At 53.3% G+C, this 27,002-nt stretch overlaps 1 protein-coding gene across 3 annotated transcripts in view; it reads left to right on the top strand.

Moving 5' to 3' along the window:
• The first annotated feature begins 227 nt into the window (after positions 1 to 227).
• Positions 228 to 27,002, top strand: part of NSD1 (nuclear receptor binding SET domain protein 1) — a 60,716-nt gene continuing 33,941 nt past the window's right edge. Inside the window, exons 1-5 of one of the 3 annotated variants that reach the window (XM_046900431.1) lie at positions 228 to 2,103; positions 3,144 to 3,745; positions 17,290 to 17,425; positions 20,562 to 20,734; positions 22,713 to 24,657. In XM_046900431.1, coding sequence (XP_046756387.1) covers positions 1,530 to 2,103; positions 3,144 to 3,745; positions 17,290 to 17,425; positions 20,562 to 20,734; positions 22,713 to 24,657 — 3,430 coding nt within the window. In that variant the 5' untranslated portion in view covers positions 228 to 1,529. Of the gene's footprint in view, positions 2,104 to 2,716; positions 3,746 to 17,289; positions 17,426 to 20,561; positions 20,735 to 22,712; positions 25,297 to 27,002 lie in introns of those variants that run through there. The other 2 variants (XM_040647286.2, XM_040647287.2) reach the window with 2 other exon arrangements.

The raw sequence follows: 27,002 nt of genomic DNA, 5'->3' as shown, positions 1-27,002 counted from the left end.
AAAAGCCACACGCTTGCACCCTCCCGTGGACACACGCGTATGCACGCTTGCAGTACCGCGCACAGATCCCTGCGCGCTCACACCATTGGCGCACCGAGGCCCCCCTGCACGGAACCACGCTCCCTCCGCACGGCGCACACCCGCACCCCGCGGGCAGCCCCGGGCCGCAGCGCTGCGGGGCTGTGCGGGCCGCGAGCCCCATCTCCCGGCCGGCGGCGGCGGCAGCTCCGCGCACGGCGGCGGCGGAACGGCCGGGCGCTGCCCCGCTCCTCCCCGGCTCCCGGGACACATCTGCGGGGAAAAACGGAACGGAGCCGGCGCGGGGCATCGCAGCCATCGCTGGCCCTGGGGACGGGGCCGCCAGCGCCGCGGGCGGGGAGCAGGGCGCCGAGCCCGTTCCTCCAGCACCGTGCCGTCGCCCCGCGCCGCTCAGCGCTGCCCTCTGCGGCGGCCCCGTCCCCCCACGCCGTGCTGGCGCCCGGTGCCCGGCTCTGGAGGCCCGGCTGCACACCTCCCCGCGCCTCCGCGTGTCCCGGGACCGACGTTCGGGGGCTGTGGGTACGGCAGAGGGTGGCACTGTGCCCGGCGAGGGGACCCCCCGCGGGACTCCGCAGCGGATGGCGCAGCCGAGCCCGCCTGCAGCGCGCGGCCGTGGGCACGGTGCCACCGGCACTGAGCAGAGCCCATCCCCGCGGCCCGGGGCCTGGCGAGCCGCGCGCTCCCCGGGGAAGGGGCCCCCGCCGGCCCCGCGGGCAGGATGCTCCCCTCTCCTCTCCTCCTCTGCTTCCTTCCTCCCGGCCCGACCAGCCCTCCCCCTGCCCGCCAGCCTTAACCCTTTCGCCAACCCCGCATTCCCAGAACCCTTTGTGCTGCGCTCCGCTCCGGGGCTGCTCTCCCCCCGGCCCTCAGCCCACCCCACAGCGCTGCGTGTGCAGTGGAGCCCAAGGGCCGCCGGGAAGGCGAGCGGGCGCTGCGGGCAGCGGGCAGAGACCCGCGGGGATGGGCCGGAGCAGAGACCCCGCAGTGCGCACACAAAGGCGGCCATGGCTCTGTGCTGTGCTGTGCTGTGCTGCCGAGCGGGAGCGCGGCGGCCGGAAGAGCGTCTGCAGGGATGGTGGCAGCCCCACAACCGCGGGTTGGATGGGGAGTAGTGCCGTGTGGGGCACCGGGATGGGGCTCAAGGGCTTGGGCCACGCTGCGGGTGCCCGCGCGCTCTGCCCCCTGCAGCGGCACCAGGCCCTGCCCGCAGCAACCCCCTCCCTCCCCCCCCGCCCCCCCCACCCGAGCACAACAAGGGGGAACGAGGCGGGGGCCCATCCCGGTGCGGGGCCCATCCTGGCACCGTGGAACCCGCGGAGCTGCTCTGCGCCGCCACGCGGAGCCCTGCCCGCCCCCGGGGGGGTACTAAATAAAACCACCGCCTTTATTTTGGGAGTGTGGCGGCGCGGCGCAGGGCACGTGGCTGCGGGAGGAAGGAGGGAAAGGCGCTCCCGGGGCCTCGAGTGGCAAGGGCGTGGGGCCGCGATCCTATGGGGCGCTGTGCCCCACGCGGGCCACGTCAGGGCGGTGGCACATCGACACGGGGACGGCGGCGGGGCTCCTCCGGGCTGACCGAGGTGGTCCCGTCGGGCCGCAGGGCGGTGCCGCCGGGCAGCGGGGCGCGGGGCGGCGCCCGATGCGGGGCCGGGCTGCGTCCTGCCGCCCTCCCGCCCGTGCCCACCTGCGGTCACCGCTGGCGATCGAGACGCCCGGCCGTAGCGGAGCCCCGCGGCCCCGGGAAGGAAGCGCAGCACCGAGCGGCCCCGCAGCCCCTGCCCGGCCGGGAAACAAAGGGCAGCGGCGGGGGGGAGAAGGGAGGGGGGGGCGGGCAGCGCCGCACCGCGCCGAGCCCCGCGGCGGCACGCGGCCCGGGCAGCACCGCCCCGGTGTGTGCCACAGCCCCGCGCTGCCCCCGGCTGCTGCCCCCCGCCCCGCGCCGTGCCGAGCCGTGCCGTGCGGTGCCGTGGCGCGGCGCCCGGACCCGCGCGGCTCGTGGCGGAGCCCCCGGCCTCAGCTGGAGGGAGCGACGGAGCCGCCGCCACCACCGCCCGGGGGACGCCGCCGGTGTGCGGGGAGGGGCGGCCCGGGGCCGGCGGCGGGGCGGGTGGGAGCGCGGCGCGGCGGGGCCCGACGAGGACGCGGCCGCCGCTTCCCCGCGGGCGAGGCCGTGTGCCCGGCGGTGCGGCGGGGAACGGAGCGGAGCGGGCGGCGGACAATGGCCGGGGCAGCGCGCGGGGCCGGGCCGGGCTCGGTGCCCGCGGGGTCCGAACGCCTCCATTTTGTTGGCGCCCGCGGGCCCGACACCCGCCCGTAGGCCCCGCGCGGTGGTTGGGGGCGGCGGGGCCCGCAGGTGAGGCGCGGCACGAGCCGTGCCCGCGGGACCGGGGCCGCCGCCGAGGGTGCGGGGCCCGCGGGCCGCCACGTGCGCGGGTCGGGCCGGGCCGGGCCGGGCCGCAGGTGGGAGCGGGGCCGGGCCGGGGCGCGCCGCGGGGGGGCAGCACTGAGCGGCCGGGCCCGGTGGTGGTGGTGGGGGGGGGGGGGGGGGGGGGGGGGGAAGGAAGGGGGGCGCCCGCCGCGGGGTGTGTGGAGGGGGGGAGGGGGGGCGCGCGAGCGCGCGCTGATTGGCCGCCGCCGAACCCCAAGAGCGGGCACGGGGGCGCGCGCGCAGGCGCGGGGGGCGCGCGCCCGGCGGGATGGCGGCGGCGTCGGGCGCGCGCATGCGGAGGAGGGAGGAGGGAGGCGGCGGAGGAGCGCTGGCGGGGCCTGGCCGGGCCGGGTCGGCGCGTCTCCTTCTCGGGCCGCAGCGGGGGCAGGCGGCGGCGAGCCGGCCGCGGCGGCCGCAGGTGAGCGCTGCCCGGCGGGCGCCGCCTCTCGCCGAGCGGGCGGCGCGAGCGGGAGCGGAGACCGAGGAGCGGAGCGAGGCCGGGCGGAGGGGCCGCGGCCCGGGCCTAGCGGCGCGGCGGCCGCCTCCATTCCTCCCTCCCTCCCTCTCGCCCTCCCTCCTCTCTCGCCCGCGCGGGGCCGCGGAGCGGAGCGGGCCCCGGGGCGCGGCTGCCATTTTGTCGCGGGCGGCCGGGCTGACCCCATTGTGCTGTTGCCCGCAGGTGGATGCCCGCCGCCCGGCATGGAGCAGGCCTGCGAAGTGAGCCGCCGCAGCTGCCTCGTCCCGTTCGGCACCTCGCTGCCGGCCGCCGAGCCCAAGGGCGGTCCGTTCGGCGAGCCCCGCGGCCCCGAGCCGCCCGCCATGCAGCTGGCGGCCGCCAAGCCCGGCTTCGGGCAGGACCCGTCCTCCTGCTACATCCCGCTGCGCCGGCTGCAGGACCTGGCCTCCATGATCAGCGCCGAGTACCTCGGCGGCCCCGCCGACGGCGCTGAGGCCCTGCCCGACCCCGGCTCGCCGCCCCCCCGCGCCCCCGCGCCGCAGGAGCCGCCGGGCGGAGCCGGCCCCGAGCCCGCCGCGCTGGGCTTCCCGCTGCTGCTGCGGGACGGAGGGGACGACGAGGAGGAGGAGGAAGAGGAGGAGGAGGAGGACGACGACGACGACGAGGAGGACGACGACGACGACGACGACGAGGAGCCCGAGCACAGCCGCGGGGCCGGCAGCCCGGAGCCGCCCCGCCTGCAGCCGGCGGAGCTGCCCGGGTCGGACGGCGGCCCCGGGGAGGACGCGGAGCCCTCCGGCAGCGCCGCGGCCGCGCTGCAGCTCGTAAGCGGCGCCGGGGCCGGGAGGGGGGGAACGGCGGGGGGGGGTGGGGGGAGGACGGCCGGCGGCACCGGGCGGGGGGAGCGGCGCGGCTCCATCTTGCGGGCCCGGCCGGGCCGCGGCTGGCAGCTGACATCGCGGCGGCCTGCTGGCAGCCATCTTGCCGAGGGGACAGATTTGACACCAGCGCTGCCGCCGTTGGGAGCCGCTGTGCCGGGCCGCGGCCCCGTCCGTCCGTCCGCCTTCACGTGCGCGGTGCGGACGCAGCTGTCAGCCGCCGTGCGGGCCGTGCCTTTGTCGCACGGAGCTCTCGCCGCACTCCTTTCATCACGATTTTTTTTTTTCCCTTCCGTAGCCGTCGTTGCCGCCACTGCTGCGAAATGCCTCGGCTGGATTTATTTTCTCCTTTTTCTTGTTTTCTCGCCGCTCCGCTCTCAGCGTGTTTTCGGGCAGGTGATGGGGACGGGAGGGGACCTCCCTCGTCTCTCAGCACCCGGATCGTCACAGCTCTTTGTTTGGCTGCGAGGTCCCGAGCTGCGGGGCTGTCCCCCCCCGTTTCCCCACCTCACCCCCGGCACCCCCCGTTACTCTCCCTTTAATCCCTTCCTAAACGCGGCTCGCATTCCATCAGGTTCTTCCCAGACGTGCTGAACGAGCAGAAGTGCTGCAGCTCCGAGTTCTGACAGCGGTTGGGCGCATCTGACGTACACAGAGCTCGTTTTTGAACGCGAGTGAAACTTTGGGATGGTTCTCAGCATTCCTCAGTTGAGCTGCCGGAGTTATTTATAGGCACACACGTCCGTTGTGCAGCAGTTCTTAGAGATCCTCAGTGTTTTCCTCGAGTGTTTTGTTTTTTAAACGCGATTTTGTAGCATTTCAGTTTGCTCTGCTCCGGGTTCGAGGCACGGTTTGATGCGAGGCGTGGGATCTAACCCGTGTGACAGCACTGACCCTGCCAGCGTTTTGCTCTTTCTCATTTCAGCGTGGCCGCTGCTGCCAGACAGGTGCTGCTGCGGTGTTTGTGGGGATGCACTCACACTCGCCCTCATTCATTGGGGAACCCGTTGTGTTCCTGCTGCGGGAGTTGCTCTGGGGCACTGCAGGGCATGACCCCGCAGTGAGTGCCTTTGGGAGCAGCGGTGTTCTGCGCTGCAAAGCTCAGAGCGGGTGCTCTGAGAGAGGCTGCTGTCAGGCTGAGGTCGGTGCGTAGCTTTGTTGAGCGGAGCGGGGATCTCTCAGACATGTGCTCGGTGATGCGGTTGTGGGAGGGTCTCACGTTGTAAACAGAAGCGAGCAGAGGTACTTTCACAACGCTTTGCTTCTACTGTCGGTGGCTTTGCTGCGTGCGCTGCAGCCTGAATGGTGAGAATGCTTGGTGATGGAGCCCGTTATTTGGGCATGGAGCGAAGGGCTGACTTTCAATCAGGCTGCCCTCCTGCACGCCCTGGTGTGCCATTAACCTCACAGAATTGTATAAAACTTTTTTGTTGTTGGCAACTTCTGCCGGATCCTTCTGCCTCGTCTTCCCTCTGCTAAGAGCAGGTTGCCAGAGAGGTCATTCATTTCAGCCCTGCTGTTTGTGGGGTGGGACAGCTTTTTGCCTGTGCCAGGTTACCACTGACACAGACCTCACATTTTTTTATAGCTGAATGTGACACAGTAGCTATAGGAATAGCCAGGCTTGCCCTCAGATGCTCTATTCACACAAGCATTGAATTCTTGTCCCCTTTGGATTTGGGTGAGTCGAGTCATCTTTCTCTGAGAGCCTGCTGCAACTCACCAGAACCACCCAAACAAACCTAACAACGAAACAAAACCCCCCAGGAGCTCCACACCGCTATTTTTAGGGCAGCTTGTCGTAGCCGGGCCGCTCAGATAACCCCATTTACCCACGGTTCCTTCGCTTTGCGGCAGGCCTTGGTCCGAACACCATTCCCAAACCCACAGCCCCTTCGGCTTTGCCAGCGGGACAGCGTGCAAACAGCAGCCTGTCGGACTGCTGCGAGCTTTCAGGATTCGCTGGGTCGTTAGGAACTCTGAAAAGGCCGATTTCCCAAATGCCGACAGTGCTTCCCGCAGAAGGGTCGGTCTTTGTGGGACGCATACCGGGTGGGCAGGCGGGCATTGTGTTGCAGGGGGCTGTTAATAGCGCTTGGCACGCCCGGCCCAGGCAGCATTCAGGTGTTAAGTGGGATGTGCATATTCCGAAGTTATCTTAACGGCCACCTTAATCTTGGCTAAGGTTTGCTGAAACTCAAAGCCAAGCGCCGGGTTTCGAGACAAATGACAGCAGCCGTTGTTGGGCCATTGTTTCTGCTCCCGAAGTGACAATGGGGCGACTGCGGGCAGCTGATGGCTCCTCCGTGGTACCGTTGGATCGCGGCCATTTACACTGCAATGGATGGACGCTTTGTACGTTTTTTCTGTTATCAGGTTGATGCGAGGCTGTTTTCGGCTGTTTCCTGGCCTTGCAGGTTGTCCCGCCGTGGTGTTTTGTAGTGGGGTGGGCGCTGGGGCCCAGGGCTGCCCCTGGGCTGTGCCCCGCTGCCAGAGCTGCAGTGCTGCGGGGTTGGAGAGGCGGCTTCGCTCCTGGTAGAATTCTCACGTTGAAGTTTTGCTTTTCTTTTTTTATAAACGTAAGTGTTGTACCTAATTACCTTTCGCTTTGCCGGTTCGTTGTTTTATAATTGCTGCCCACAAAGTACGTTGGAGCTGCTCGGCTCGCGGTACGCGGTGCTTGAAGCTGTAGTACTGCTGTGCGCGTGTGTTACACGGCGTGCAGCCTCGTGCCGTGCACTCGTGCAGGAGCCCCCGTGCACACGGGGTGTGGGGCTGCTGGGGTTTGGCTCACCACAACCGGACGGTGTGTGTAGCATGCTCAGGGTGCTTCAGAAACAAAGGGCCAGCGAAGTGATCTCTTTAAGCCTGGGATTAATCCCTAATACGGTGAAGGGTTCTATGGCATTCGGTAGCCACGGCGTTGTGCTCTTGTTACAAACTGTCTGTCCCCCTGCGTGTGGGTTACACACCATGTATTGGCAGGCTTCTGTGGGGCCATTTCTGTCTTCTCTAAGGAACCCGTGCCGTTCTGTAAACGATTCTGAAGGAATCCTCTGCTACAGATTGTTGGTTTGCGGTGCAGGTACCCGCTGATAGCATTGGATCCCTGAGACAGAACGGGCACAGCAGTGGTGTGAGCAGAGAGCATCCATTTCCTTGGGCAGCCGACGTCTTCCTGGTGGGGAAGTGAATCCCATTTGGCTGTACCTTGTGCCTGCACTCAGTGCACGTACAGCTCTTATGTACAGTGCATGAACAGGCACTCTGCGTACCGCTGTCCTGTGCCTGTGCTCTCACAGAACCCCCACTGCTGGGACTTGTGCTGCTGGGATGATGTTGTTTCCTAGAAGGCGCAGAGCTGGACCTCACCAGGCTGTGAAGCCTGCTGGGCCCCTGGGTTTGGAGCGACTCCTCCTGTCACTGAGTAGCGCTTCCATGTTTTGAGCATAGCTAAACTTATTCACAAAGGGATTCACAAAGCCGTGGTGGGCATCCAGAAGAACATGGACGTTTCCATGGCTTGGGCGCTGTCTTAGGCTCCGTCACAGCCTCATTTTGAGTTCCTGAATGCCTTTGGCTGTCAGGCTGTGATAGCACAGCGTGCCCTGTTTGTGCTGTGCTGATGGCTGCTGTGCTGCAGGGCCAGGTGACAGCCGCGTGTGTCCGCGCGGGCTGAGCGCTGGCTCCTGGGAGCACTTATCCCAGCATTTGGCAGCGATGGCTCTTTTTGTTTCACTTGTATTTGTTCTCTAATCTACTCTTTCTGATTAGGTTCTGTTTGTTCATGTGATGTTACCAAAAATAATGTGGTTTCTTGGGAAGCAGTGCGGTGTGGAATGTGTGTGGTCGATGCCTTTGCGGTCCTTACGGGGCCGTGCGGGTCTTTGCCAACAGCCAGACCAGGGCTGTGTTTGGGACAGTCTCAAAGGTGTGGTTTTGGGGAATCAGATGTCACAAACCTCTGTCACTTCTTAAATTAAAATGCAGAGTTCAAGCTTGGCTAAGAGAGACTTCATTCAAGCGGCATCCTGATAAATATGCTTTCCACAGTCATTGGTTATCCCTTGGTCAAGCCTTTAGTGTAGGGCTGTCACCAGAGGAGCACAGACTTCACTCAGCACTTGGGTTCTGGTCTGTACAAGATGTGGTGTACGCAATGCAGCCGCCCGGTGCATCCTGCTGCTGCGGGAGGGGAGCGGCCATTGGCACACATGGGCTTTGAGGGTCCCCTCTGCCGTGTGTCTGCTCGGTGGTGGCTTCTGCGGGGAGGGGCAGCTCCCAGACCTCGGGGCTTTTGGTAACATTTTGTGTTGTTGAGAGAATGATGGCGTTACAGTTTCCTCCAAAGCCTTGCTGAAACTTGTGGCAGCGGCTCGGTGCGATACTGTTACAGCAGTTGCTGACCCCAGGGCAGAGTGCTTCTGTTGTGCTTGCCGTTGGTTCCTTGCCTCCTGCGAGTGGAGCAGCTTCAGACCTCAGTGCTTCCCCGTCCAGGAGTGGAGTTGAGCAGCGCCACATGGAAAGGTTTTGTTTTCAAAGTGTCCCCGTGTTAACCGGACAAATGTGTGTCTCACCCAGGAGCTGTCAGCTCTGAAGGTGGGTGATGAGCTACTGAAGCCTCAGGAAAAGTGGTATTTTTTGAATTATTGTTGAGACCGTATGCTAAAAATACATTATTAACTCAAAAGGCAGTGTTAAGGGCAGTGATTAACTCTCACTGGTGTCACTTAGAACATAATTCTGCTTTTCCTGCCTGTGATTGACAACTTCTTCTGTACAGCCATTGGGAATGGCACGGGGACCAGAAGCACCTGAAGGAAGAAACTCAAGCTCCTGGCAAGGGCTGGGCACATCCATCAAGAACGTGTAAAAACATCACGTTAATGTCACTTCTGATACCAGGAAGAAGTGACAGATGTTTTGTTCTGCCTGCACAGAGCCATCTGTGCTGCACGGCGCAGTCCTTGCCCAGTAAAATGGGGTTAAGTCCTTTATGGTGGTTCAGGCATTGCCAGGATTTCCACGTTAATGGGTGGAAAAGGTCTGCGAGAGAGTCTGCTTTGAATTAGAGCAGCAGTTTTCAACCTCTGGTGATTTGTGGACCCCTAAACACTTCCCAGGTGCAGACTGTTGTAGAGTGAATTGAGACCTATCAACAATAGCATTGCTTTCTTTTGTGTAATTTTGTGGCTTCGGAGCATTTTTCCATGGAGGTGAGCGCACGGAGTGTGGAGCTGCAAAACACATTGCAGGCATTGGACGTGGTGTGCAACCATCCTGAGTTTGGCGTGCAGCAAAACGCGAAAGGCACCACAGGGCTGGGAGCAGGCTGCAGGGCTGGGAGCAGGCTGCAGGGCTGGGAGCAGGCTGCAGGGCTGGGTGAAGGCACAGTGTGCTTGCATGGGATGGTCACTGGAAGCTAAAATGTTCCTTCTGTGTTGCTCTACCGCTTGTGAGAAGGCCGCTCTGGGGTTGGCAGCATCGTGTGGACTTGGTGCAGGAACAGGGGGTTTTAGGGCTCTTTGGTGTGCTGTGGGGATGTGCATCCCATCCTGCTGGTTCTGCCCTGTTTGGGAGTGCCGTCGTGGTGCGGCCGCTCCTTGGGTGCTCCTGGCCATCCGCTGCCCAGCGGAGCGTGAGATGCTGCTGCACTGCTATCTCTCTGCTCTTTGTTTTTATCAAATTAGAAAACTGTTTCAGTGCAGCTGCTCACGGCGGCTTCTGCAGCCGTGATTGAGTGTTCCGCAGAGATAAGGCTGGACTTGGTGCACAGCAATCTCTCCTGTGTCCGAAAGCGTTGATGAATCCAGGAGTGTGCTTTGCCTCTCCAGAGGGATGGGAAAGCACTCATCCAGGCTGATGTGTTGACTCTGTGCAGTTACCATTGTGATTGCATCGAGCTTTCCTTTGCGCTTCTTTCAGAAGAACAGCAAAAGTAATGGGGAGAAAAGTCCTTGTGTGCCATCTTGTCCTTGTGTGCCATCTTGTCCTTGTGTGCCAGCACTTGGTGGAGAGCTGCCCTGGTCAGGAGGCCGTCATGCACATCTCCAGCACAGCCTGAGCTGCAGCATTAACTAATTTGACCGCAGCTTTTTTGAGGTCCAGATAGAAAGAAGTGGCAGGACTGCTGGCCCTACACATCCATCCATCCGCCAGCCCCCATAGTGCTGGCTTGCAGCCATGGCACTGCTTGGATGTGCATGGGGTTGGGGAAGGAGGCACTACAGGGAGTGCTCCCAGTGCTGAGACCACCCGGGGAAGGCAGCCTGCCTTCCATTGCTGCCCCCCTGGCCATCCCATGGTGTGAGCAGGTGGGGTGCTCGCCTGAGGAAGCAGCCTGTGCTCGTTGCTTGGCAAGGCTTTGTTTGCATTAATTGTTGATAGGGAACTTGTTCTGTGGGTTACATATGGTGTAGGACGGTCGTGAGTGCCCTTTGTGACTGCACGTTGACACTGCTCTGGTCTTAAGGGAGGAAAAAGCACAAGAGTTTTGTTGGTAATAAAATGGCAGAATAGTTGCTGTTAACTTTCAGATGCTTATTGAACTGGGGACTTAGTTTTCACTTTTAAATATGCGGAATTAGGTTTTTGTGCATGCAAAACCCGAAGCGTTGAGTTGGAGAGAGCAACCCAACACAAGGTTACCCTGAGAATGATGTGGGTGTTCTTAGGAAAAATGGAGAATTCCCTTCTTGTTTTGGAATAGAGAGTGTATCCCTGACCTGCCCTCCCACTGTTAGTGGAAAGAAAGAAACCTTCCTGTTACCTGATGCAAGAAGGGTGTGGAGCAGGATGGTTATCTCCTTTTATTAGTTCCTTCACTTGCCCTGGTGCTGGTCTGTTTGGTTTTCCCAAACACCTGTTCAGACTGCTTACTATTTTGGATAATGTGATGACTGCCCACGGATTTCTGATTAGCAGCAGGGAAACAAATCAGGTGCTTCTTAGCTTGTTGGCTGTGCTCAGTACGAGGGTGCGTGCATACAAAGCAGGATTCCCAATGCAAGGGTTAAGAAGCTTCTCCAGTGCAAGTTTGCAGGACCTGATTGAAGTGTGAACCTTCCTCAGGATGTAGCTCAAAGTGCTGGTAACCAGAGATCATTGAGCGTTAAGTGTATTTTAACATTAATGTAATGTTGCTCGTGTTCAAAAACTGATGGCATTTTAGTAGGGAAATCTCAGCAAAAGCAACTGAAATCTTAAAAACTTCTTGTGAATGTTATGTTTATCATCTCTTCGTTTGTTGTTGTTTGGAAAAATGCTTCTGTGGAGTTCCCTGAGGATACCAGCTGGCTTTGGGGAGGTTATGGTCTTGGCTCAGTGGCCTCAGCTCACTGTGATTAACAAAGTGGGGTCTCACCCCCTTTCTCCTGTGGAGAAATCCTAATTTATGCAGAAAAGGAAACCTGCAGCCCCCAGTTAAGTGTTCATTGCTTCTAAAGAAGCCCCTGGGATTAAATTAAGAAACAAAAGCGTGAGTGGTTCCACGTACACCGTATCCCAAACTGCTGGCTCTTAGTTGTTGAGTTTCAAATAGACATTCACTGGTTGCAGTGTGCACGTGCTGTTCTCCGGTACTGCATCTTTCTGGTCACAGCCAAAGTCACAGTGAATGTTTTTGTGCAATCTGAATATGGCTTTCATTTCACGGGTTTTGAAATGTAGTTTCTGAAAGCGATGGCTGCATTTATCTGACGCCTTGCTTGTAAATAGTTTGATAGAATAAAGGACCACAGAAATACGGTTGAAAATCAGGCATATCTGATGACCTGGTTTCATTTCAGCTTTTCACCAGTTCATGGATTCTAAGGAAGTATTCGTTGACAGTGTCTTTGTGAGGCTTAGTGAGGTTCTGGTAATGGCCGCAGTTCCTTCCTTTCTTGAACCAATTATTGTGGATTAAAGAACCCAGCTTTAAAGGAAACTTAGTTTATCATTGGAAATGCACGCAGATAAGTGAGCACACCTGGGCATTGCCAGGCATAGTTCGTCCTCTGTCGGTGGTCTGAAATCCTCTGTGTCTGTGGATTTGTCTTCACTGGGTGTTGGGGTGATTCTGTTCCCTTTCCCACCTGCTTCCTCCTCCCTCCTGCCTCGCATCTTGCTGCTGTTTGTTTCTGGTTACTGCGATGCCAAAGTCCCGGAGCTTCATATCACACTGCTGTTCTGTTCGGTTCATCACCATTGAGGAGACTGTGAAACAGATGCTGTTACCTGGTTGTCTTTCTGTCTGAGACTCCTGGAATTGAAACAGTTGCTTCAGGATTTATGAAATACTCAGTGTAATGCAAGCAGCTCTCTTCATTTTAGCTGTTTACGGTACTTATTGCATGCATAGCAGCCTTTCCACTTATAGACTGTACAGCCTGGGCCAGGGTATGTAAAAACTAGCCAGAGGACAAGCATCAGGAAGCCCGCAGAGAACAGAAGTTCTCCTGTCACCATGTCTGCAGTATGTGCTCCTACTGAACACTGCATTAGCAAGTATTGAACGGTTGCTTGTGAGCGCGTCCCACATAAGGTCGGTGTGTGCGTTGTGGATGTGGATGTAGGTCAGGCTGCTGGAGCCCAGCGAGGCCTAGAGGGAGGCCTAGAGGGAGGCCGGGCCCTGGGTGCTGAGGTGGGACTCCAGGGATCCTCCTGCTGTGGGAGGGCAGAGGACGAAGCACAGCCGTGGTCCTCGTGACGCCGGCTGTTTGTGGCTCTCCAGCAGGCCTCTCATTTCTATCTTTGCGTCACCGCTTGCCATGAAGTGAAGCACCACATGCTTACTGTGGCGCGGGCGGCGGTGATTTCACCATACAGGTGTTGTGGTTTGCGTGGTGTTGTTGTGTTGTTAGGTTGGTTTTGTTGCCTTTTCCAATGCTCAGCCTTCCCCGAGCAGGGCTGGCCCTCCCTCTGAGCGTTCTCTAGCACAGCTCTACCTGCATGGGTGCACTTTGACCTCTTTCTGCTCCGTTCCAAATACTGCTTAAGCTTTAAAGAAGATAGAATTTACTATTCATTCCAGTTTTTTTGCTCAGGTTTGGTTTTGGTTTCACAAAAGCTTATTTAAAAGAAGAATCTTTCCTAATGTCAATTTTACTTTTGTTACTTCATCGCAAGCAGTTATTCGTTTCCTTAATTCTTAGTCTTGCTTCATCGTTGTTCTTCATTTCATCTTTTTATCTTTTCACCCAACGTATTCACGAGCAAAGATCCTTTCCCAAGTCCCATCTCCTCCTGTCTGCATTCAGTCATTTCTCAGTGCATGAGTGCTGGAGCTGAGTGAAGTAATGAAGTCAGAGTGGATCCCACCAGGGTGGGAGGCTGGAGGGAAGAGAAGGACTCTGGTACAAGTCTTATTTTTAAACTATGTAAGAAGCAGTCATTGCATAGGAGTTCTGTGCCCCAGGTTTGTCCTGTTAGTGTTTCTTTGCTGGGACGATGAGCTTCAGATTCAGCAACACCAGACGAGAACCTGGTTGGAATCAGGTGAACTCGCCGCCCTTCTTTTTCTCATGTTTGGGAAAATACTCCCGATCAGTGAGCTTTAAGGAAGAAAATCAGGGTGGGAGGCAGGAGTCTGACTCTCACCACAGCTTCAGAGAGGGGCTGCTCCAGCAATGAGGGCTTCAGAGAGAGCCCTGGGTGTTGCTCCCAGCAGTGCTGTGTGCTCCGGCTCAGGTCAGGGTTTCACTGCTACCTGGCAGCTGCTCCTGAGGTGAGATCTGCTCACAGATACCCCAGGCTGCTACTGCAGGACCTTCGGCAGGCATCTGCTGTGCTTCAAGGAAATACGCGAGGAAATGCAGTCTTGGTGTGCCTGCTGTTAGCGTCATTGTTTATACTGTATTGTTTAATTATTGTCTGGATGTGCACTCTCATCGCGTGTTCTTCCCTGGCTTTTGTTCTGTCCGCTCTCACCTGTACCAGGCCAGGCAACGTCTGTTTTTTTGCTGTGGGTCTGGGCTTCCTTCTGTCTTTTCAACATCTTCCTTGCATGGCCTGTCCTGCTGCCCCAGCCTTTCCCATGTTCTGTCCGTTGCTTAACTGAATAAATAACGTTGTGCTTGTAGTTAAGGAATAAACCACAGAAGGGTTCTTCTGGCCTTGGTTCTCCACAGTGGCTTTCCAAAGGAGGTCTGAATTACCAGTGTGCAGGGCTGTGCTGGGTGCAGCCCTGTCAGGCTGAACTGTTGGGGTGCATAGCATAGAAAATGTTGGCTTGTGGGCTGAGCATGCAGATGGGTGTCCCTGCGCTGTGCTGAGATGGCGGCTTCCCAGTCCCACTGCTGGGACACGCAGTGCCTGCGGCTGTGCCATGCTGGAGGTGGCAGTGCACTTGAGCTGCTGCAGGGATGGCAAGTGCTGCAGGAGGGTGCAGCCTGCAGTGTGTGCATGCTTGTGTTTTGCACTGCTTTTTCCAGCAAGATTAATGGGTTGAACAGCAGCTTGAGGTGACAGAGCTGAGAGCGGGCATCGGACGAGCTTTGTTTTTGTCAATATTTAATGATGTGGGTATTTTAAAGGGAGGAAGATCACTGAAAGGCAGTTGAGGACTTAGAATACATCATGAAATGAGAGCTGACACTCAGCTTCACTCAGCAATTACCGAGGCTGATGTGTTTTTGCATAATACCAGTGTGGGAGATGGCTGTCAAGGCAGAAGTCTTTGTGTTGTCCTGTTCTGCACCTCAGCATGTGTCGCTTTCTGGATGGTCGGTGCTTTTCTTGAGGGTCCAGTACCGGTGGAGAGGGTTTGTTTAAAGAACACCCACAATATATGTTCTTGCTCTCTCCAAAAATAACACAAAACGGTCTGAAATGCTGCATATAATCTAAAGTTTAGACTGTAGCTTGTCTCATCTGAACAGCAAATTAATGCCAGCAGCTGATAAGAGAGCAGACAGCGCTTGCTCCCTTTGGGAGAACGTCTGAGAACACAGACTGTAAGGGTGAGTGCAGGTGATGCAGGGCAGTGTGCTGTCCTTCCTCGCTAACCCTCACCTCCTGCAAATTTCTTCAGTGCATCTCCACTGGAGTTACAGCGCTGCTCCTCCCCGCAGTGCAGCCACTCACGGGTTTTGTTCTTTAAACGTGTGAACTTTTTAATGCCCTGTGGGCAAACATTAATCGTTCTGAGCACACGTAAGGGCTACATCTGAAGTTCTTGGTTATGAGTTCAAAAAACGTGGGGTTTTCTCCAGTTCATGGAGAAGTCATCATTGCTGCAGGGCTGAAGTTCTGGCCGTTGGGATTTATTACCAGTTTAATCTTAGTGTAATTGTACGGAGAGGGAAATTTGTTGTTTCCTTCTGACCGAAGGAATGCATGCTTTGAGGGTTGCAGTTATCCATCGCACAGCAGTCTAAAGGAAAACACTTATACCTGGAACTGATAACTGCTACTTTTAGAGAGGGGAGGAACAGTGCAAGAATTCAGCCTGCATCCGCTTGATGCTTCCTGTAGCTGCCGGGGAAGGGACACGGCAGGCATGAGAATGGCTGCGGACAGACTGACGCTGAAAAGCCTGCTGAATGCTTGGGGAGAGAGTTAAGCACTGAAGCATTGTCTCTGAATAGCTTCTCGAAAGCCAAGTTTTCCTTAGGCGGCTGTGTTTGGTATGGGAAGGTGACAAAACGTTGATTTAGATGCAGGCTTGCCTCCAGGCAGGGACTGGGGGTGTCGTTCAGGTGAATCGACGTGAATGACTTTGGCAAATCCTCACATGGCTGTGCTGCTGGCCCTGCTGACTGCACTAGGGTTACAGCTTTTGGGATGCAGGTGCTTTGTGTGTGCTCTGCTGCACGTTGAGTTTTGTTTTGTTACAGTATGTATGCACACCTTGAAGCCTGGCGTTGAAAAGTACGTAAAATATCTGGGGTAAATGTCACCTTTGCAGAAAGAGCACGTGCACTGGAAAGGAGAAGAAGTGGGTTTGCATCTGAAAAAGCATCAATGTCTGAAGTGCCATCAGGTCTGCACCGCTGCCTCCTGTGCTCGGCAGCCCCCACCCCGTGCCTGTTCCCATTGCCCTCCCGAGCTCTTGCTCAGAAATAAGTTATTGCATGGCTTTTGATGGCTGAGTGAGAAGAATTTCAGCAATGGCGTCTATAGGGTAATTACCTGCTTTATTTCATGTAACAGAGAACTTTATCCTTTTGTAGTGTCTATAACCACGTGGAGAGATCCCATAAAACTTGACCTGCGGTGGGATATGCCGTTTATTAGAGAGATCTGTTGTGGTTTAGTCACTGGGATGTTGAACTGTGAATTGCAGGAGATGTGCCTTAAAGTGTGGCGAGCACAATGAAAACGTGAAGTGAGAAGAAGGTGCATATTTGCACCATGACAGCTCTAATGGGGAGCACATTGCTGATGCTTGCTGGCAAAAATACCTGCAGCACTGCTCAGAGCTCTTACAGTGCTGAAACCACCCGGGACAGGTCATCAGCAAGTGCTGGCAAACAGGAAGGTGCCCCACAGCAGGCACGTGGGAACCTCCAGCGCCCCATCCTGGCTCAGCTCATCCATGCAGGCTGGCTCCAGGATCCCCACCCCAGCCCCAGTACTGCTGGTGCCATAGTGTCCAACCAGAAGGGTCTGCACACTCGGGAAACAGAAGGATCTGCTCTCTGCTTGGCGATGGTGAGGCAGGAATGGCAGTAAGCAGCATTGGGTGTGTGTGTTGTTGGGTGTTTGTGTTGCGAGGTTTTGATGTTCTCCTGATTGCTGCAGTGCCTTCCAAATGGAATTGCTTTTGGGTGTCTGCACGGAGCTGCTCCTTGCAGGCAGACTTTGGAAACAGGTGGGGTCTGTGTGTTTCACAGGGGGAGGGAGGGGACTGCACTTTTGCTGCTCTTTGGGCAGAGCAATGGCAGTTCTGGCCACATAAGCCCAAAATTAGAATGAAAGCTTCCCCCCCCCCCCCCCCCCTTTTCTCTGTAGTTGCATGAGATTTCAAATATTTTATGAGAAAGGTATTTCCTGAGCATATATAAGAAGTGAGACAGTCATTAGCATCGTACGTACCGACTCTTTTATTTGCTCTTCTCATCACGTCGTTCCAGTCAGGAATAGTTCATTGTCTTTCATTTTTCTGTACATCACAACCTCTGAAATGAAGCAGTTGGTGTTAGTGAAGTCATCGGAGCTGCTTGTGACTCGAGGTATTGCCCTGCTCTGACAAATGGGTGAACTTTGAGTGCAGTCATTTCCCAGCTTACATTCCTCACTGGAAGGAAAAAAAAAAACACCACCACGAAAAAGAAAACCCAACCCAATAAAATGAAACCCTAGTTTATTGTTTTGTTCTCTCAGAAGGATCAGAAGAATGATGGTGTTCTTTGAAGGTGTAGGAGCCACTAAGTAAAATCAGGACTTGCTTTTTCATGTAAATGTCTCTGGTGACCAGATGTAATCTGCATACAGGGAAGGGGGAGGCAAAGCTCTTTAAAAGCATCTGGAGCTTTAGTGATTTCTTGTGTTCTGATTTTTCCCCAAAGATCCGAGCCAAGAAGAAACCTACTCCAGTGAAGTATGAAGTTGGGGATCTCGTTTGGGCCAAGTTCAACAGACGCCCGTGGTGGCCATGCACAATTTGTCATGACGCAGTGCTGGACTGTCACTCAAAAATGAAAGGTACTGTATCTACTCAGACTGCAAAGTGGAGGAGTTGTATAGTTCTTTATTAATGATCAAAAAGGAAGATCTTGATCTGTGAAGCAGAGCTACCGCAGAGAGATGACAGGAGGAAGGGACTAAAGCTCAGAAAGTAGCACAGGTAGCTGTTGAATGTGTAGACTTTGGTTTCCGTGGTACAAGAAGGATGAGAATCCAGAATGAGTGTGGGGCACTGCAGGAGAAAGAACAGCTTCTTGATGAGGATACGGAAAGAAGGGTGGATCAGAGAGGTGAGGGCAGAATAGTGCAGTATGAAAAGGGCGAGCACGTAGAGCTGGGCAGGCTGGAGTGGTGAGTACTTGAGTGAAACAAGGAGGGATGCTGACTTTTTGCATGGTCTGATAGTGATAGGACAAGAGGGAATGGCTAAAACTGATAAGGGGAGGTTTAGGTGAGACGTTAGGTAAAAATTCTTTACTCAGGTTGGTGGCAGTGTTGCCCAGAGCTGTGGGTGCCCCAACCCTGGAGGTGCTCAGGACGAGGTGGGATGGGACCCTGTATAGCCTGATCTGGTGGGGGGCAGCCAGCACAGGGCAGGGGTTGGGATAGATGGGTTTTAAGGTCCCTTCCAACCCAAGCTGTTCTGTGACTTGGGGAGTTGGCCAGGCTGGGGACGGGGAGGCAGGAGGGGCTGTGAAGTGAAGTTGGGGTGAAACAGCGTAGCTGCTGAATGCCTTAAGGTGTTACGTGAATGTGTGAGAGGAAGTGATTTTTTTTTTTGGCCTTGTTTGGCACTGGGAAGCACGGGGCTGTTTATGGGGATATATCAGAAAAACTTGGTGATGGAGCCACATGTGTGAAAGCTCAGGGCATAGTGTGTCAGTGAGACTAAGAGCCAGCTGAGTGTGAGGGAAGGGGATGGAAGGAAATAAGACAGCTGCACGTGTGTGAGCACAGGGAAGAAGAGGGCAGAGCCCAGAAAGGATGGGAGTCACACAACGTGAAGACAGAGGAGCATAAATATATGATCAAGAGAACAGAGAAGTAATTGTTTGGAAATTGCACTTTATTTGAAAGCTCTCACACTGCTTTTTAGGATCATATTGGCTACCATGGGGAGACTGCCACAAATTGAAAGGCTTATTTATTTCTTCCGGTTTTCCCTTTCTGGTTTGTTTTGTACTGTGAGTAATGGGAAATCCCTGGAGAATGGTGCCTTCTGCAGCTGACGGCACCCCGGCCCTCTCCAGCCTAAGAACCAAGTGCTGAGAATGAATAGACTTTTCTACTGACCACAGACTCGGAGCTGTCTGCTATTTCTCTAGAGGCATGAAGTAGCTTTTCCTGTACTGTGCTCACATCACTCTCAGGTTTGGTTGCTGCAGTCTTTCTTACTGTCCTTCCAGTTTCCTCTTCATCTTCTGGGAAGCGTTCATCCTGGTTCTAGATCATACTGAGCGTGCAGTTGTAAATAGTCTCTTTTGAGCTCTCAAATTCCCATTAAAGATATTGCCTGAATCCACCCATGTTGTCCCATGTCCTCCCACCCACAATGAAATTAGGGGCAGGATTTAATACGTACATCTGTCCAGCAATCCCCTCTCAGCCTGTGTACAATAATTTCTAATAAAGGAATTCTGCAGGGAGGGAATATGCTATTAACAAATTCCAGCACGGTCTACTCTCCAGCTGTGTAATAGAATCTCCCATTGTGTTTTATCCATGTTGAGATCACGATAGCTCTGAGGAAAAACTTCCAGTTACTGTTCTCTGTAATCTGGTCATCTCACCTCCCTGAGTGGTGAATGGCAGACCAGGTGGATCTGAACTCAGGTGCTTTTGGGAGCAGGGAGCTGTGGGGTCCTGCACACTGTAGGAAAGCATGGACCTCTCGCCTTAGTTCTCTCTTGTTGTCATGGGAACAAGCCCTTCAAAATAAGGCAGGTTGCTTCAAACTTATCACTTGTGCAAAAAGCTCCTCTCTTCCTGGTTTGAGGCGTGGTGTTATGTTTAAAGCAGCTTGCCTTTTCTTGACAAGCTCTTGAGTGATGTAGAGATTTTTGGAGCTGGAAAATTGAAGCTCAGTGGCTTAGGTCCCAGTGCTGTAGGTGGGATTTGGTCTGTCATCTTTGTCCTTGGATTGATTTTGCCCCAGTCAGTATTTGTCATCCTTTACCTGTTCTTGATCAGAATGTCAGTGCTGGTATGGCTTAGGTGCTTTGGGAGGAGGCAACACAAACAAAAGGGGCTGCAAAGCTCGGGCTGCATGCTCAGCTGGTGAAGGTATTCCCAGGACAGCATGAAGCACACATCACAGGGAAAAGTTTGTCTCATGTTTAAGTCTTGTTGGCATTGTTCCAGCACCTGAAACGTGTCCTCTTTCACCAGATTATCTGGTACTGGTTCAGTTCTTCGTTGCTTCATGCCCATTAAGTGCTCTTGCTCAGGAAACACCTCTGAAAAATCCTGGAAGTTGTTGTCATTGTGCCCTTATGGTTTTCTTCCGTGGCTGTGCACCACAGTGCCCACAGCAGGGAATTAACTTTTTATAAACAACTCTTTGTCACAATGCACGTACTGCTCGTATAGTGCAAATGCCTGCATCTGTGGGTTTATTTAAACACTACTGTTAATGTTTTATGTCCAAAATAAGAGTTCGTATGTTAACAAAGTATGGAACAAGATGTGGAAGGGGAGGTACCGCCTGCATGGGTAAATGCTATCCAGCAGGATCCTATTTCTGGGAGTTGCTGGTGCACCACTTCCTCTTCCCAGCGGCCAAGCGGATGGGCTGTTCAGTCATTCATCAGAGAGGAGCAACAAGAAATGGGCTGCCTCGTGTGTTACCTCTGTCGAGGAAAAAAAAACATTTGGATATTTTCCCATTCTGTTTTGCAGCCAGACTGTAGTCTTTGCTCTCGGGAAACTGGTCATCTTAGCCCTGTTAATCACTGCAAGAAAGCAATGAATCCTGCAGTGCAAAAGGATCTCCCTGAGTTCTGACCAGGAACTGGCTGAACTGGCACTGGTGTGCAAATGTTAAGCAAAAACCTTCGTACAGATAACTGATAGACTGCTGCTGCTTTCTGTGATTGATTTTTGTCTTTGTTTTGTCGTGTGCAAGGCGTTAATTCTGTTAAATTTTTTGAAATAGTTTCCAATCGGAGGCCATACCGAGAGTACTACGTGGATCCCTTAGGAGAGCCTTCAGAGAAAGCCTGGGTTGCTGGAAAAGCTATTGTTCTGTTTGAAGGAAGGCATCAGTTTGAAGAGCTGCCTGTTCTTCGGAGAAGAGGAAAGCAAAAGGAAAAAGGCTACAAACATAAGGTGAAAGATCTGCTTTCTCCATTTTTGATTTCCTGAATCTGCACATTAAAGACGATTCCTTCGTGCCTGAAGTTGCACTTTGACAGTTTGCTTTTGTGACAGTGACTGCTGCAACAGGGCCAGAGAGTGGTTCTTTGCATCCTTGTAAGGAGCAGAGTGTACAAGCAGCTGGGAGTTTCTAGGCTATCTTTTATGTTTATTAGGGGTGTGACCTGTTGCTTTTGTAGCCCTGCAGAGCTCTGAGAGGCAGAGGAGTCAGCTCCCTGTCAGCGTGAGGTTTGTTCAGCACTGAAGCCCTCTCCTGATGCCATTACAGTGCACTTTTAAGTAACTTCCTGTGCTCTCTTGCAGTGTCTTTTGGCTGATCTGAGGTAGAGGTGGAGTTATGTACTTCAACTAGATCATGGACTGAGATAAAGCGGTGGGGGTTTTAGTCCTGCTTCTCTTTATGGAAACCTGTTAGGACTTACAATTTAACTTGGAAAACATTTTGTCAGTGAGCCTGTAGGAATGAGTTCTGTGGCTCATTGCATCATCTCCATTTCCAAGCATAACAGCCCTGAGCAATTGTAGCCAGTGTAACGTACTGTGACACAGAGGACTGTTCTCTGTCTTTAGAATCATAACCGGAGAAATCTGCATTTCAGAATTGTTGAAATGAAGTGAACAGACTAATGCATTCCTGTGAGAGAGCAGATAGGCACGTAGTAGGAGCAGTGTCTGTTTCTTTCTTCTAACAGCACTTAAGTACTTAACCTGTGTTAGTGAGGAGCCATTGGATTAAACATGCTCTTGCAGATGTGAGCTTCCTGGGTGTAATGCTCTCTTTCTGCCTTGTCTGTCTCCAAGGGTGTGCTCAGTAGCTTTTTCTAAGGGCTTTGTTACATGTATTTCCACCATCCCCAACAATTAGTTATATGCAACCAAGAAATGTTTCTGGTCCCAGAAGTTAAAATGCTTCCTTGCTAGAATCGCCCCCTGTATGTAAACTGCCGCAGATGGAACCAAACATGTAGCTTGCATAAATGTCCAGGCGTGTGTGGCCCTGGAAGCCAAGATCTGATGCAAAGCTGAGGGTATTTTGCTGCTTTGCTACTGGGCCCTGTAAAGTTTTGTTAATCTGCTAAGGCAATCATTTGTTGCTGTGAATTTTTATTTCTTTTTTTAAGGGACAAATAGCAGAAATGTGATTTGTTCCTGCTGCTGTGGAGTTTTGATTTTTAGGAGTGTTGTGGATCCTCTGATTTTTCTGTTGTGCAGCCAAGAACATCGTGTGCAGATAAAAATCAAGTTTGTAAGTTTGTTGTTTTTAGATGTTTAGCAGGGGTTCCTGTCTGGTGTGCAGCATGCCCTTTATTTTATGCTAAGGGTGGAGTTGAAGCTGGGAGAGTTCTGTATAAAGGACACCTGAACCTGTTACGGTGTATTTAAATGTGGTACAGATCTTATGTTAGTACTGAGGTAAGTTGATGGAGAGGGAAGATGGAGTTGTTCCCCAATTCGAGGGATGCAGGAAGAATGAAGAACAAGCAAAGCAAACGTGGCTGTTCAAATATTTTGAGGAAATGATGTTGCAGTTGCATTAAGAGGCCTGTTGGCTGTTAACGTGCACTTCTGTGCCAGGGATCCATACCATACGCATTTCCCATACGCGCCGTTGTGTTTGGGATGCACTGACGTGCCGGGACGTTTGGTCACCGGGACACCACTGTTTGCAGGGACTGTTTTGGTGTGTGGGGAATGCAGGAGGATTTTCACTAGGCTTGATAGGAGTGCAGGCTGTTTACCCAACAGAGTTGTTTTCTGCATTCTCTAGGCACAGTCTCTGTCAATCTGTTGTCTTAAAGGTGCAGAATGCAGGACTGTCGCTCCGCTCCGTGCCTTGTCCGTCTCTATCTGGCTTTTATCCTGTTGGTTACCCCCTCATTTTTTTTCTTTTCTCCTTTTTTTTTTTTTTTTTGTCTCCTCCAACTTTAAGGTTCCCCAGAGGTTTATGGCTAAATGGGAAGTCAGTGTTGGACAGGCAGAAGACATGCTTCTCGGGGGGCCAGAGGATCAAAAGTGCAGCCAGAACTCCAGCGAGCTGGACAGCGAGAAGGAAGTGCAGTCGGAATACTATTCCAATGGCCCTGGAGCCAAAAAGGACAGGCAGCTGAACGGCTGTTTTAAATCCTTGGCGTTTGACTCCAAACACTCAGCCAATGAAAAAGGAAAATCGCACATTAAGCCACACATGAAAAAGAGCTCAGAGAGCAGAAAAAGGACTAGAGTAAAAAAGAGTGGCATGAGAGAAGAAGCTTCCAAGGGAGAAATCCAAGAAGAGACACCAGAGAGCATAGTTAACAATATGATTGTCGGGGACCTACCGGAGAAACATGCATCTCATGAACTTCGCCGGATTGCAAAGAGCATAACAGCATCCAACAGCACCAGGGAAAACCATTTGCTCTCCTCCTTCGGAGAAAGACGTTTTGAAAATATAACTTTAAAGTCGGACTATGGGAGTCATAAAAGTGATGCCCTGAAGAACACGCTCCAAGGGGATTTGTTTTCCAATGCATCTTTGGAAAGAGAGAAAAGCTCCCTGGGCATTCTGTGCAGCTCCAAGTTACAAATACACTATTCTGCATCAGAGGCTGGTGTTGAGAAAAAGCAAACGGAATCGGATTCATCCTCTTCCCTCTCAGATGGTGGGAACAGTGATGTAGATACCATGGACCAAAGTTCAGAGAGAGCCTCTAGCACTCTGGAAGTTAGTGATTCTTCAGATAAAATGGAGAAGGAATTTCCTATGACGTCAAGTGGAAACATTAAGCTTTCCATGTATTTTTCCCAGAAAAGCAGCAGAAGGGCAAGGAAGAAGTCATACAGAGATCGCAAACCTCTGGGAGGTTTGGTAACCAGCAGACTCGATGCTGAATTTGCACACAGGGAACTTGAAGGAGGCTCTTCCGATGCTGAGATGTCATTGACAGCTCTTGAGTGCTCTTCAGATGTGAGAAATGACAATCTTTCCCTAGCAAACAAGCACGCTACTCCCCAAAGTGTTTCCAAGGACAGCTCCTGGTCTGCTGTTGCAAATCAAACAACCTTAAAACTGAAAAACATGAAATTGCCTCGGATCAGGAGCATAAAATGCAAACATAAAGAAAAGGTTGCTGGGTTGGAGCCTTCTCTTGCAGAAGAGGAGAGTGGCATGAATCACTGTTCTTCTGATACCAAAGGTTTCTCTGGCCTTCAGAGAGATTCTCTTCAGAGAAGCGGAAAAGCGGATGGTCAGAAACTGCTAAACAACGTGCATGAGAAACCCAGGGATTCTGCTGAAATAGAAACGGCCGTGGTGAAGCACGTCCTGTCAGAGCTGAAGGAGCTCTCCTATCGGTCCATGAACGATGATGTTGGGGACTCCGGCACTCCAAAGGCCACAGTACCTTTACTTTTCTCTTCCGCCTCCGGTCACGGTCGTTTGCCTATTGAGCCAAATTACAGATTCAGCACCTTGTTAATGATGTTGAAGGACATTCATGACAGTAAGGCGAAAGAGCAGCAACTGATGACTGGCCAGAATATAGTCCCGTATCGAAATACCGGCACGGCCGATGGTTCTGGGGGCAATTCTGCGAGCAGCCTGACATCCCTGTCTATCGTCGGTCCCCCATTTAAAATAGAGAAGAATGGAGATTGTGCCCAGGAAACGGTCAGTCCGAACTCCTCCAGTATAAGCAACTCCTCGTTCTCACGCAATCCTCCAGCCAAGTTACCGGGGAGTGGTACTGGTAAAAGGGAGCCCGCGAATGCCGCTGTTTCTGGGACAAATGGCACAAATTGCGTGCCCAAACGCAACTGTTCAAAATCTAAGCAGTCAACAAAGCTTGGAGATAAAACAGTTTCAAACAGAAAGGACTTAAAACCAGGAGGGCCAAGTAAGTTCTTAAGTCGGTTATCCAGAGATTCAGGAGAACATGCATTCCGCGTGCACGGTTCGGTTGCCAGTCCTCTAGGTAATGAAGCAGAAGATACTGAGAGGAAAGAGTCTGTTGATTTAACAGAACATTCAACTGATGAAGACTCTGCTTGTTTATCTGATGACAATTTAGGTCGTATTGGAAGGAGACCCGAAGCTGGTAGAAATACTGAGAGATGCGCTTCTGCTGAAAATGGGGAGAGTCCAGACTTGGATTCAGAGGCAAATAGTGAGAGCTCTCTTGGTGATGAGGCTAATGATGTAAATCACGTAGCACCTAAAAAGCGATGGCAGCGTTTTAACCAAAGCAGTGCTAGATCTAATAAGCACATCAGTAGATCTAGGGAAAAAGGAAACTTGGAGAGTGCCTTTGGCCTGAATTCTCATGGCTTTTCACTGAAGGGAAATGAGTGCTTGGGACGTAGGCATTCCCCTCATTCAAAGGTGCTTGAGGCAGACCTAACAGTTCAGGACTATGAGAATCATTTAGACTTAGTTGAGAAACGTTTGAATGTATGTGGTAAGCCAAACAACAGTGTGATGGACTCAGAAACAAAGCTTGGCAACTTTGCTCCCCAGTCTGAATTCTCTGCACAAGGTAAGGGAGCTGGACTTGCGCCAGAATGTGTATTTGTCTGCATTTTCTAATTTTTCATTTAAAGTATAAGTTTACAGAATTTGGGGCTGTTTGACAACGTGGAGGTGTAAATATTTCTGTGAGCTGAAGAGTGATACGGGATTTTTTTGGGGGACTCTCTTTAAGCACAGAGAACGAAAGCTGGAGTGATGATGGAATTTTGCTTAGCTTCTGTTTAGAGAGTTTAAATACATAACATCAGTGGTTCCCCCACAGTGAAAGGTAAAACTATCATCCTTCTGAGTTTAGGATTTTTTTTCTTCAGTGTATCCCTTCATCCAGTTGTCTTTGTGTTTGATCTTAGCCAGATAGTTTGCTCCAGGAAGTTTTGACTTAGAGCGTAGGATTTCATTAAGACAGCACTTTTCCTTTTGCTGTTTGTTTTGTTTTGTATTTTAGTATGGAAGTTTATTAGCTGCTAATGATGAACTGAGGAACCCCACGCATTCCCTAACTCATGGCACTGGTGGGGCTGTCTGAGGGTAAAGGGGAGAAGACAGGGACAGCTGCAGGGAGCCTGGGGTGCAGGTGAGGCAACCTCATCCCAAGGGAGGTGGCTGTGGAAGAAAGAAGTGGGGGATGCACAGGGTCAGACAACCCTGCCCCTCCCACAGAGACATGACTGAGTTTCTTATGGGTAACTAAATCTGGAAATTTGGTTGGAAAGCAAAAAAGAAACAAATAAAAGCACAATAAAAACGCCCTGCCCCCTCCAACAAACCAAACAAAACAAGGAACACAGTGAGGGAGAGGACTGGATGAAGCAGTACCACAATTAACACATGCCATTCTCAAAGAATCCAGGAGGCAAGCCTTCATGGAAACACTAAAAGGATTTTTTTTTTTAACAAAGATTTTGCAAACAAAATTAAATTGTCTACCAGTAAATGAGTGGTGGGCAGAGTTCAGAACCTGAGTGCGCTTTGTCGCTTCTGTTCCCTGTGTGCCCATTGCGATGCGTTGTGCCATTAGCAGGTGGTTGCTGCACACCTGTTTCAGTACAGGGGAGTCAGCATCTGGCTTTAATGGTCACAGGACCAAGGCATGTCACAGCAGGCACAGAAAATCATGCTGTTTAGAAATCATGGCAGGTTTAATCATTTACTGACTACTGTGGCCATGGATGTGTGTTTTTGAGGACTTAAGTCTTTAGAAAGGCCATGGGAAAGCGTGCTTTATTCTGGGATGGGGCTGCATGTGGGGGCTGTGCCCCATGAAGGGAGCTCCTGGCGTGCATGAAGGCACAGCTGTGTTCTGGTGGCTTCCAGGTGGTTTGGCACTTGAAGCATCCCTGCACATTGCTGAGAGGTGAAAAGTGTGATTCTGCAGAGAGAGCTGGAGGAAAGCTGCTACGAGGTAGTAGCAGTGCAAAGAGGAAAGGAGAGGAACTGCAGCAGAAGGCAGGTGGCTCCCAGTGCAGCACAGAGCTGGCTGGGGCCGTGCAGGGCCTTGGGCTGCTTGCAGGAATGACAGGTCAGCAGCCATGGTGCCATCCGTGCCCCTGCCTTCAGGAGCACACCTGGGCCGTATCCATACCTGTGTGCTGCAAGCAGGCACCAAAGCTTCCCTGTGAGGAGCTGCTATGACATCCCTGGGGCAGGGCTGACTGGAGCAAGTTAATGCTGTGAAAAGTCCCTTGGTGGAAACGTGTCTTCCTCCTTTTGTTT

Source organism: Gallus gallus, chromosome 13 (assembly GCF_016699485.2).
Source record: "Gallus gallus isolate bGalGal1 chromosome 13, bGalGal1.mat.broiler.GRCg7b, whole genome shotgun sequence".
Lineage (NCBI taxonomy): Eukaryota > Metazoa > Chordata > Aves > Galliformes > Phasianidae > Gallus > Gallus gallus.
This window is presented reverse-complemented; position numbering and strand designations above follow the sequence as displayed.